The 12,468-nt window shown below is 42.3% G+C and overlaps 1 protein-coding gene across 2 annotated transcripts in view; it reads left to right on the top strand.

The window, feature by feature from the left end:
* AGO2 (argonaute RISC catalytic component 2) overlaps window positions 1-12,468 on the top strand; it is a 2,267,075-nt gene that overhangs the window by 636,021 nt on the left and 1,618,586 nt on the right. For both annotated transcript variants that reach the window (XM_044067244.1, XM_044067245.1), the window contains exon 5: window positions 8,586-8,722. In XM_044067244.1, the coding sequence (XP_043923179.1) occupies window positions 8,586-8,722 (137 nt within the window). The remainder of the gene's footprint in view (window positions 1-8,585; window positions 8,723-12,468) is intronic.

Raw genomic sequence — 12,468 nt, 5'->3', positions numbered from 1 at the left:
TTTCATATGATACAGTACCAAGAGTATTTGTTAGATGAATTGCATAACAAACTGTCTTCACCTGACCCCCTAGACCGCAAGTCACTTCAGGATCTGGTACATAACTCACAACAGGTTAGCAACCATTTCTTGCAATGTGGTTATGATGCATTGGAAGCTTCATGTAGGTCAGCTATGACTGGCGCAGTCATACATAGGCATGCTTGGCTGAAGGAACAATCTCTGCCAGACCATGTTAAAGCAAAGCTGCTGGATGCTCCTCTGGAAAAGCAAAAGTTATTTGGCTCCACGGCTCAGGAGGTCCTAAAGACATTTGAAGAAAAGGCAAAATCCGTACAAACAGTCAAGGATTTTCTCCAAGTACAACCACCAAGATTCAGCAGGAATTGGCCTTCCAAGAATTGGTCCTTTCCAGACACAGAGAGGTTTCAGAGAGGCAAGAACAGGCTTGCCAGAGGTAGAGGGCAAGCTAGAGGCTCCTACAGAGGACGTCAATGGCAGCCTCCCAACCAGAGAGGTAATGCAGGACCTTCAACTGCTGCACAAGGACAGGCTCAATGACTTTGACACCGCCAACCAGGGCTCAATTGGAAGCACCTTTGGGCGGAAAGCTTTCTTTATTCTCAGAAAATTGGAACAGTATTACAAGGGACAAATGGACACTACAAATAATAGACAAAGGATACAGGTTTCATTTCCACACATTACCAAAAAGAAAGGGCATGCCAGACCTGCCACCGAATCAAAGGGCAGAGGCTTTGAAACAAATTTCCAGCTTAATGCAAATGAAAGCTATAGAAAAGGTTCCTCTCTCAGAACAAGGCCAAGGATTTTATTCCAGACTATTCCTTGTTCCAAGAAAAGAAAAACAATGGAGGCCTATTCTCGACTTGTCCGCACTGAATACTTATCTCATTGTGCCAAAGTTCAAAATGCTGACTCTACAGCAGCTCCTTCCCATGCTGGGCAAGGGGTCTTGGCTGGTAACTCTAGACCTCAAGGAGGCATACCTGCATGTCCCTATCAGACAAAGTTGCAGAAGACACCTCAGATTTCTTGCAGGGTCAGAGCACTATCAATTCTCAGCATTGCCCTTTGGCTTATCTACTGCGCCCAGAGTATTCATGAATGCCTGGCATCAGTAATAGCACACTGCAGACTTCAGGGGATTCAAATATACCCATATCTGGACGACTGCCGTATACAAGCGGACAGCCAACAAACTTTGGTAAAACACTTGAATTATGCCATCCGCCTACTTCAGGCCTTGGGATATACAGTCAACTTTCACAAATCAAGACTTGTTCCATCCCAAAGAATAACCTTTCTGGGTGCAGATCTAGATACAACCACCCAAATGGCCTTCCTCACAGAAGAAAAACAAATTCAACTACCAGATTACTTCAAGAATCTGACAAGACAAACCCAGCTGACTGCAAGGAAAATCCTGCAGGCCCTGGGTTACATGGCTTCTTGCATCCTTCTGATTCCGCAGGCAAGACTACATATGAGGAAACTACAATGGTACCTAAGGAGTTTATGGACTCAGCACAGTCACAGCCTGGAAACTTTGATACCACTCATTCCATGCATTCAAAAGGAATTTCTGTGGTGGGCTCAAGCAAGCCAGTCAAACAGGGGTCTGCCTTTCAGCAAACCAATAGCCAGCCAAACCATTACAACAGACGCTTTAGACCACGGATGGGGAGCAGATGCATTCAAGGTCTATGGTCACAAAAAGAGCTACGCATGCACATAAACCAAAAGGAAATGCTGGCAGTGATACATGCAGTCGAAGCCTTCAAACCCTTTCTGCATCATGGCCATCTGCTAATAAGGACAGACAACACCACGGTTATGTGGTACATAAACAAGCAAGGAGGCACCCATTCCTATCCTCTTTGCAGGCTGGCAATGAATCTATGGGAACTTTCCTTGAAACTCAATATACAGCTACAATCCCAGTTTGTGCCAGGGAAAGACAATATACTGGCGGACAGCTTAAGCAGAGATATGGATGCACACGAATGGATGCTGCACCCAGACATCTTTCTACAGATAACACAATCATGGGGGAGGCCGGACTTAGATCTTTTTGCCTCCCCCCACAATCATCAACTGAAGAAATTCTACTCAAGGGCATACCACCCACAAGCATGGAAAGTGGACGCTCTCTCTTTCAGCTGGAGAACTCTAACAGTGTATGCATTTCCACCTCTCCCATTAATGACCAAGGTTTTACTGAAGATCAGGACAGAGCAGCCAAAAGTGATTCTGATAGCTCCGGACTGGCCAAGGCAGCACTGGTACCCACTGTTAAAGAGCCTGTCACGCACGAAACCATGGCCTCTTCCTCTATGGCCACTTCTACTGACACAGCACAATTACAAAACTCTGCATTCCAACCTGAAAACCTTGCAACTAACAGCCTGGAAAATACCTTGACTCCTCCTCAGGACAAGCTATCCCAGAGAGTGAAAGATATTATTATGGAAGCTCGCCGGCCTTCCACAAGAAAGGCATATTCAGCAAAATGGAAAAGATTTCACATTTGGAACACCACAAAGGGCCTAGATGTGACAGTGATGAACATGGCACATATCCTGGAATACTTGGCAGAAATGTTCCACAATGGTCTGTCTTACTCTTCCATTAAAATTCATGCTTCAGCAATTTCAGCAGAGTACAACACTGATCCACCTGTCTTCTCTCATCCTCTCCTAAGACAGTTTCTAAGAGGAATCAAAAACCTCAATCCTCCAAGGAAACAACCTCTACCTACTTGGGACCTTAACTTCGTGTTGGAAAAACTAACACTGCCTCCCTTTGAACCAGCAGCATCTGCAGAACTACAGTTCCTGTCTTGGAAGACTGCTTTCCTTCTGGCCATAACCTCAGCAAGAAGAGTATCTGAGTTACAGGCCCTTATGGCAGTACAGCCATTCCTTATTTTTCATCAGGACAGAGTTTCATTGAGAACCAATCCTACATTTATGCCAAAGGTAGTATCCAGAGTTTCATTAAACCAAGCTATTCACTTGCCTACCTTCTTTCCAAATCCACAAAACAAAGGGGAGAAACTTCTGCACACCCTGGACATACACAGACAGTTGTGCTACTACTTGGACAGAACTAAAGGTTACAGAAAAACTGATCAGCTCTTGGTGGCATATGCTGCTGGTACACAAGGAAAAGCAATTTCCAAACAGACAATTTCAAAATGGATAGGGAATTGCATTCGTTTTTGTTACTCCTTTCATGGAAAAACCGTGCCAGCTAACATTAGGCCTCATTCCACGAGAGCCACAGCCACCTCCACAGCCTTCTTAAGAGGGGTGGCTACCAAGGACATTTTAGAAGCTGCTACATGGAGCTCCATGCATACATTTGCCAAGCATTACAATTTACCTTTATATTCCAGATCCAGAGCAGGCTTTGCTACGGCAGTCCTGCAGGGCATTTTAGCTACACCATCCTTTACATAGTTCCTCCACCCCCAGATTGGCTATGGTATTCTTACCCATATGTGATGACTGCAGATGCATCCTTGAAGGACATAGTACAGTTTTGTACCTGCCATAAATGTAGATGTCCGATAGGTATGCATCTGCAGTCAGGTTTACCCTTCCTCCTTCCCCTCTGTGGTATTTCTTGGGAACTTACCCCTCTTATAGCTAGCTGGGGGGATCTATTATGGTGTATTTGTTTTTATATTATTGTGCATGTTTGGATTTTTAAATGCATTTCTCCATAATTAGCCTTCCTTAGAGGGCACCTGGCATCTGGGGCAAGAAAAACTGAGGAAGATGGCGTCGGCTGATGCTTTTATACCCCAGGCGCTCTGACGTCGGGGAAAGTGCGACATCAGCCGACGCTGGACCCAGACTTTGGAATCCGGCCGACCGAAGGGCTGCCTGAGGCAGGACAACCCATATGTGATGACTGCAGATGCATACCTATCGGACATCTACATTTATGGTAGGTACAAAACTGTACTTTCTTGAGTGCCGCCGTGCACATTGACCAAAGGGCAAGTGATCAGGCAGGAATGTTTTGGGGAAAGGTTCCTTGATTCCAGTGGTTTAGCTCCTTTACATTCTGGAAAAGTTCATGTTAGAGTGTGGAAACAAATACTGACAGTTGAAATGACTGACTTCCTCCTGTATCCCCTTCAGATGCTCTGCTGCTAGCATGAATAGCAGCAGTACTCTGAAAGGAGGATCTGTAAAACTTGTCTTGTTGCTTTTGGTAAATGATGTTCGATGCAGCCAGCAATGCTGCCAAATGGTGATGCTGGGCACCGGGTGTTCACTTTGCATCTTCTACAACTGGAAAGCGATGCAGACTAAAAGGTTGCCATATGTGGTCAATTTGGCCTCTTCTCTTTACTTCAGGGGCCCTTCAGTAAAGGCACACATGCTTTAGTTTATCCAGATCATCACATTCAAAATAAATGAGTTTCAGAGCTCAAAATCCTCAGTTTACGGTTGCAGACACGAACACTTTCTTCTCCAGCTCAGTTCACTTCCAACTTGTCTGGCTGATGCACCACTGTGGTCAGTGGCACAAGAATGCAATTCATATATGCTGTCAAAATGGATTCTATACACAGATGGTGCACTCCTTAGGGAGGTAAAAACTGCAAACATAATTATGCCTTCCTATGTACTCTGGCTACAATATTAGTATTTACCCAAGTAAACACCCCTTGGGATGACCACGAAGGGCAGTACCACTAAACCAGTCTCCCACAACCTTTACTGTGGGGATGAGACTTCACTTGGAGCATCTCCCCAAATTTTGGATAATCAGGCAATGACTGTGATGCAAAAAGCAACATAAGGAGCAATTGTCTAGAAATTGTCTGTTCTGACATGGGTTGCCCTTTCTTTACCCCATCATAGGAAACGTACAGCTGTTCAGCCTTCCTAAAAGATTCAGATGTCAAGATATACCAGAGTTGCCTATGCACACTCAGAGGTTTAGAAATCATTTCTACCTGGCTACAAGGTTCTTTAAAGAAGACATGGAGATTGATGGCCTCATTCTTAAAATAATCCTGTCTGTATGGAAACCCAGTTGGACTCACCCCCACCATAAGAGCTTGCACCACAGATACTCTTATTGCAGATGTCAGACTAATAAGGAACACAGTAAGAGGCATGAACCATAAAGCTGCTTGATGATGTGGTTCAAAGGGTGATAATTTATCCAACAGAAAGATAAAATACCAAGAATGTGCCACTTGTTTCCTAGGCGGTCTTAAATACAAAACCATTTTCAAGGGCAGCCTGATCAAAGATTGAGAAGAAGGGGAAGATCCATAGATAGATGTGCTGAAATGGCAGAAAGATAAACCTTGAGAGAGGAATAAGATAAGCTATGGAATACCAACTTAAACAAATATTGGAAAACCAGTGATATAGAAACTCAGAAAAGCCCTAGTTCTTAGTGCAGCACCAACTAGCAAATCTCTTCCATTTACTAATAAAAATTCCTTAGTGGCAGATTTCTTTTCCTCCTTTAATACGTGTTACACACCTTCAGATAATAGGTGCCTAAAAGGTATCGAAAGTTATTGAAAACGAGCCATCCAAGCAGTCAGTTGTGACCATTTGAGATGGGAATGCAAACTCCATGTAATGTCAGCAGATCCAATGTACGAGAAAGTTTATGCAGAAGCTTGTGGTAATTGCTCTTGACCAAGTCCATAAGAAGGGAGACCCAGTAATTCAGGCACCAGAATGGAGTCACCACAGTGATACCTGGAAAGTCCTTTTGAAGCTATAGAATGACCCTGGATGTCAGTGAAAAACAATACAGGAACACTTCCATTCAAGGGAATTTAAAAGTATCTGTTTTCAAGGCCTACATGAAGAGAGTCCTGGTGCAAAATGTGTTCAATTGTCTGTTTTGAATGGAGACAAAAAAAATCTACTAGAGTAGTTCCTCATAACTTGATCAATCCAGAAAGATCCACCCCCCCCCCAATTCAGTTTCTTCTCATGAACTCTCTCCTGATCTTGCACAGCTTTTCTGCCACTACATTTTGCACCGATGGAATGTAATACTCTTGGAGTTGCAGTGCTGACCTGTGACCTCCAAAGCTACCACAGCCCGCCTGCATAGATGCTGTGACATGTTGCTCTCAGGGAATTACAGAAACTGCCCTATTTTTTTCCCCATGAAAACTTCAGTCACCTTCAGGAGGTTTAAATGTCTGCAAAAAATTTTAGGTGAAGTAATGCTTTCCCTTTTCAACCGAAAAAAAAACACTCTGAGGAAGATAAACCTTTGTTTTTGATCCTTTTTTGTAGGGAAATCCGTAGAAGGGGACTGAGTTAATGTGGATCACTCCAGGGAAGAAGTCTCAACCCAGTTTTGCATGAATGCACTCCCCACAGAATCTCCCATGACTGAAGAAAGTGGTTTTCCCATGCATTATGAAAGCGGCTGAACAACCATGGAAAAGGTAGTTTACCCCCCCCCCCCATCATCCATGTTGGATGAAGGGACTACACCAGAGGGCTCCAGTGCAAGAAGTGAATGGTCTGTCAAACCAATAATGGCTACTACAGTCACCCACCAGTGGCTGAGGCATCAGCTGAACTTCTTTTGTTGGCAAGTGCTCCTTACAGGGTTTCTATTTCTTTGGTCTGGAAGAAGACAGACTTGTGGGACTGGGAAATCTGTTCCATGTTTCTGCCAAGAATGAAGCATAATCCCCAGTTAATGCTTCTGGTAAAAGTCAGTGAACAGGTAAGTTGCCAAAGGAAGTGTTGACAAGTAGAGCACACACTTTCTCTCCCCAACACAAAATTGCCAGTAATTACACAGTAATATTATCCATGTAAGCCCACTTTCCTTACAAAAAGTGATACAGTTAAGCTCAATGACTGAAGGCTAACAATAGAAGGTAAACTGTCTGAAAGACCAGTAGGTCACAAGATAGAAACATTATACTTCACTTATAGTCTACCCAATCATTTTCAGTCAAACATTACATAGCTCATTTAAGTCCTGCCACTTTTTTAAACCGCATTTCTCCCTTGTATGTATTCCTAAAATTCCCATTTTTCTATGTAATCTGCTCTACTCTTTTCTAAAGATCCCAATTGCAGTTATTTTATCTCTGTTACTATATTCACTACTAGCAGTGCAGTTGGTTTAGACTTTGATTTCCATTTTCAAGTATTTGTTTTTTTGGCAGCCACCATAGTTACTCAGCAAGGCCTTACTATGTCTTGGCAATTCTGATTCTGTCCTATCTCAAAAAAATAATTTCTTTAGTTACTCCAATTTGCTCACCTGATATCTCTGACAGAATAGTCTGCAGGCAGTCTTTAATCTGCCAACTCCATTACTCTCCCAGAAAATATGTTCTCCATTACATCTATCTTCCCCATCAGACCTCCAACATTTTCTGTCTACCTGAGTAAACATTCTTTGAAGTCTACTTGGATTATAAAAATACTTATGTAAATGCTTCCAAGCAAAGATTCTAAATCTTCTAGACTTTGTTCCATATTTGGGAGACATACATATAACCCCCATTGTTTCTTTGTGAATTGCTTATACAGTCTCTCTTCCCAATCCTTTCTTACCTTCTGATATTGATACCTATAGTTGTCATGCAATAGTGCACATGTCCCCTACTAATTATCTTTTTTTTTGTAAACAGCAGCTTCTGTTACAGAATCTACTAAAAACTCTACTAGTGCTGGTCTCTTCTGCACAGGACCCCCCTATTTCCTTTACTTTGATGGCAGTCCTTGATAGGTAAAACTATTTCTGGCCTGCAGTTCAAATGAATTATCGGCCTCTTCCCATTCTGTTACATTTCCCTCTCTAATTATTTGCTCCTGATACCTTGGTTCCTTTGCCAATTTCCTCCAGTAAATTCTAGCCCACTCTTGCCTATTCTTCATGCCCCTAATTGCAGTCATTCTTATCGTCAGAATCTCCTTTCTCCATTCCTGTGTTGACTTAGTTCTTAGAATACTTTAGAGACACATGGGAATTTTGGGAACAAAACACGCAGAACAATGTTTTGAAGGAGGAATGAGGTTTATATGAAGGCAGAAATTGAATTAGCTATGTAATGTTTGACAATAACTGGATAGATTATGTGATGTGTAATGTTTGCAAGTGAAAATATGTCAATATGGTTTGTTTTCATTTGTATGAATATATGATTGGCTTCATCTTAAGGGATAAAGTAATAGATGTTTCCTGTTTAAAAAAAAAGTGTGTAAAATAAGCTTTTTTGCATTGTATTCCAGAGACCTTAAACATGGATTTGCCTACTTGTATTTAATTTTTCATCATTTTGGCACATTTTTGAACATATTCCCTAGAGGTTTATCTGGCAGTCTTAGTGGTGGTATGGAAAGGGGTATAATTTTGGAGGAAATATGCACTTGTACAGTTTACAGTACGTTTTAGAATACTGTTGCTTGTAATTGTACTCTTAAAATGTTGAACACCCAGAACAATTGAGAAATTTGCATTTTGAAAAGTAGTTAGATTAAAAGGAAGGACTTGTTTGTTGTATTTATAACACTACTGAATTATTTTTTAATTAGGTATACGCCTGTGGGCCGATCTTTTTTTACCCCGTCTGAGGGGTGTACAAATCCTTTGGGTGGAGGCCGGGAAGTCTGGTTTGGTTTTCATCAGTCAGTAAGGCCCTCCCTGTGGAAAATGATGCTTAATATTGATGGTAAGTACATATGTACATGTACAAACTTGTAGGTGTATATAGGTGTGTGTTTGTGTACACATATATATTTTATATATATATATACATATATATATATATATATATATATCAATATATATATATATAAAATGTATAACGTGTGTTTGCATATACGTGCCTTTATATTGGTGTATATTTTTATTAACACTTGGTTACATTGAAAAAAGTCAATATTTAACTGTCTGGACTCCCCAGAAAATTATCTGCAGCAGTTGACCACACTTGTATAACTTGTTGATATCTGCTGTGCACGTATAAGTGGCCAGACTTTCCTTTCTCATTTTTTGCCACTCTGTTAAGGCTTTGAAGAAATCTGTTAAGACTTTGAAGAAATTTTAGCTGACCACCAGAATTGTTTTCCTCAATTTCATTTTAGCCATCATTCATGTAGAAACTCATTTTACTTGTGACTGCTTGGACTGTTTTCATGCTAATGTTTCAGTTCATTCTCTTGATTTGGCATTGTGATGGGATAGCCTTTCTAGATATGCCTAATAAATAAGAATCATTAAGATCATAGGCTGTTTGTTGAAGAAGAAAAAAGAAAATGTATAATATAAGCATTCTACTGTGGTACAGAATGCTTCTAAGACATTGGCCTAATCTTGCATGCAGAGTTAGTGATTCCTTGTTTTGTCTTCCTGTTGTAGTTTTGTCTAAGGTTTGTCAGGTTTCTGGCTTTCCTGGTGAAATTTTTTTTTCTTTGCAGCTGCATATGGTGTACAGATGTTCTTCGTGTTTCACTGTTACAGTCATCACATTTGGGTTGTCTGCCCGCAGGTAGCCCTCAGCTGACCTGAATACCAAAGTCTTCGCTTTTCTGCATCTGATGCTCTCTCCTCTTCCATGACATCATGTCTTCAGGGGTATAAACCATGCAGCCGACGCCATTACATCAGTCTTTCTTGCCATGCGGTGCCCGAAGCAGAAGTAGTTCGCAAGTGCTGGTCGGCCGACTCCTGAAATTTTTGTTTTCGAGTTTCAGATCCGAAGTCTTCAAAAAAGATAAGTACCCCATTGGGGATTCTTTTTCTTGCTCCAACCGATGTCAGTAAAAGTTAACAATTGTCTTAACTGTGGAAAGCAAATACCTCATAGAGATTTTCATTCGTACTGCATCCCCTCTTTAGGTCCAGACCACGACATCCCTCACTGTCGGTTTTGTGCCTTATTCAATCCCGAACTATTCGTCGTTGGGCTATTTTTGCAGCTAATTACTTTCGTACTCTGCCTCCGTACTCCAAAATGGCTTCGTTAAGCCATCCGACTACTGATCTTGTGAAAAAACATAAGGATAAAGACAGACACAGACCGCATAGGTCCAAAACTGCTGACGACACTTCCGTTAAGCTAGTCGCCAGTCTGCTGGTACTTGGGCACTTTCACAGCCCCTGATACCTGCTACTTAAGATTTGCAGGCCTCTACTGAGACCCATTCGGAGTCTGGTATGCTGTGAGATGCCTCTTCGACTATGGAACCTGCGGATGTCTCTACCTTGGATGGGTCCAGAGCCACTGTGCAGGCACCGGCTTCTGAGGGTGTATTCAGGCCTACAGACTTGCATTTTAAACCAACGTCATCGTTTCCATCCAGAATTTCCGAATCCCTCAGGCCTAAAATTCGCACTATGCCTAGAAAACCGACGACTAAACCGCGAGCTCTGGCCCGTATGCCTCAAAAACAAATGCTTAGAATGGCTGAAGACCTTATTTACTTTAATTAGGGGAAGCCAGCCTTCCCCCTCTAAGAGACCTAGAACTGAATGTCTTTGATTCTTCTGATCGGGAATCTGATATTTCTGCTCCTTCTGATTACCAGGATTTGCCCTTTTCTACTTATGAGGATTCTGATGCAGATGATTCCATTCCCTTTGCTTCCCCTCCAGAAGATTTTTCCTTTGGTGAAACCTTGCATACTCTTAGGGACCATTTCCGCTGGGAAAGCCAAGATTACTCTGAGTCCAAAAAGAGACTTAGGGAATTCTACCTCCTGCCTCAACACAGGCCTTTAACTATCCCTCCTGTTCTGGACATTGTAGATGATGCTTTCTTGGAATCTAGCCTTACCACAGACACTTTACATCCAGCTCCCGGAAAACCTGACAGGTACAGCAGAGTACCTGACTTTCGCAAGTTCCTCTTCAAGAATCCTGCTGCTGATCCAGAGACCAGTTCCCAAGGACCAAAAGGCATTAAGGCTACTGCTGCCAAAAATCCTACCCCTTCTGATAGAGATTCTAGAGCCCTAGACAGATGGGGTAAGAAGGTATACACTTCTGCTGCTTTGGCTATTAGGACTTTAAATTGCCAGTTTCATATGTTAAAGTATCGGCAGCATATTATGAGACTAATTAAACAAAAAAAATGATGCTGATTCCTGACTCTGCTGAACACAAAGAATTGCAAGATTTAATGCATTCTGCAGAACAAGTTGGTAAACCTACTTTGCAATGTGGTTTTGATGCTTTAGAAGCATCTTGCAGGGCTGCTGTCACTGGGTCTGTACTTAAAAGGCATGCTTGGCTTAAGGAACAAAACTTGCCAGATCATGTCAAAGCTAAATTACTGGATGCTGCATTAAACCAAGACCCCCTTTTTGGCAACAAAGCAGAAGTAATCCTCAAAAGGATGGAGGAAAAAGCTAAATATATGCAAACTGTTAAATATTTCCTACAAGTACAGCCTCCCAGATTTAGTAGGCATTGACCTTCAAAGAACTAGTCCTTTCCAGTCTCTTCCAGGCCTTCTCATTCCAAACCGAGGAACAGCAGATCACCTAGGTTACAGTCTCAGGCTACGCACAGACCTAAGAAGTGAGAGCCCCACTTCCAAAGCAGGGAGTAGTAAGCCACCCCCTACGCAAAAATGGCACAATGTCTTAACCTTAACCCTTCCAAGCCCTGCTCAACTACCTACTCCCTTAGGAGGAAAGCTGGCCCTACATGTAAAAAACTGGGAACTCATTACCCAGGACAGATGGGTTGTGAACATAGTTTTCCAAGGATACAGATTCCACTTCCACACACTACCAACCTCAAACGGTTGGCCAGACCTCCCCCCAAATCAATGGGCGGAGGTCCAACAGCAGGTTCTCTCTCTTCTCAGTATCAGGGCTATTCAACCTCTCCCAGCAGAACAAAGGGGACAAGGTTCTTATTCAAGACTTTACCAGGTACCCACAAACGACAACTCCTGTCGTCAGATCTTGGACCTCTGTATTCTCAACACTTTTCTGGTGATTCCAAAATTCAAAATGCTAACTCTTCAACAGCTTCTTCCTATGCTAGCCAAGGATGCCTGGCTGGCAACCTTAGACTTAAAGGAAGCTTACCTGCACATCCCAATAAGGGAATCTAGAAGGAAATACCTAGGTTTCAGGGCAGGCTCCATACACTGTCAGTTCTCTGCACTTCCCTTTGGCTTATCTACTGCACCCAGGGTATTCACAAAGTGTCTAGCTCCAGCCATTGCATTTTGCAGGCAGAGAAATATTCAAATTTGCCCATACTTGGATGATTTTCTGATTCAGGCAGAAAGCAGGACTTACTATTACAACATCTGGCATTCGTAAAGAAACTTCTAATCTCACTGGGATACACCATCAATGAAAGGAAATCTCACCTAGTACCCTGCCAGCAGATTGTATTCCTGGGAGCATGTTTGAACACAACTTCCCAGATGGCATTCCTTACTCCAGTGAAACAAGT

The sequence above is a fragment of the Protopterus annectens genome, chromosome 3.part1 (assembly GCF_019279795.1).
Source record: "Protopterus annectens isolate FY-2018-M chromosome 3.part1, PAN1.0, whole genome shotgun sequence".
Classification (NCBI taxonomy): Eukaryota; Metazoa; Chordata; order Ceratodontiformes; family Protopteridae; genus Protopterus; species Protopterus annectens.
The sequence above is the reverse complement of the archived record's forward strand: the minus strand, read 5'-3'. Positions and strand labels throughout refer to the sequence as shown.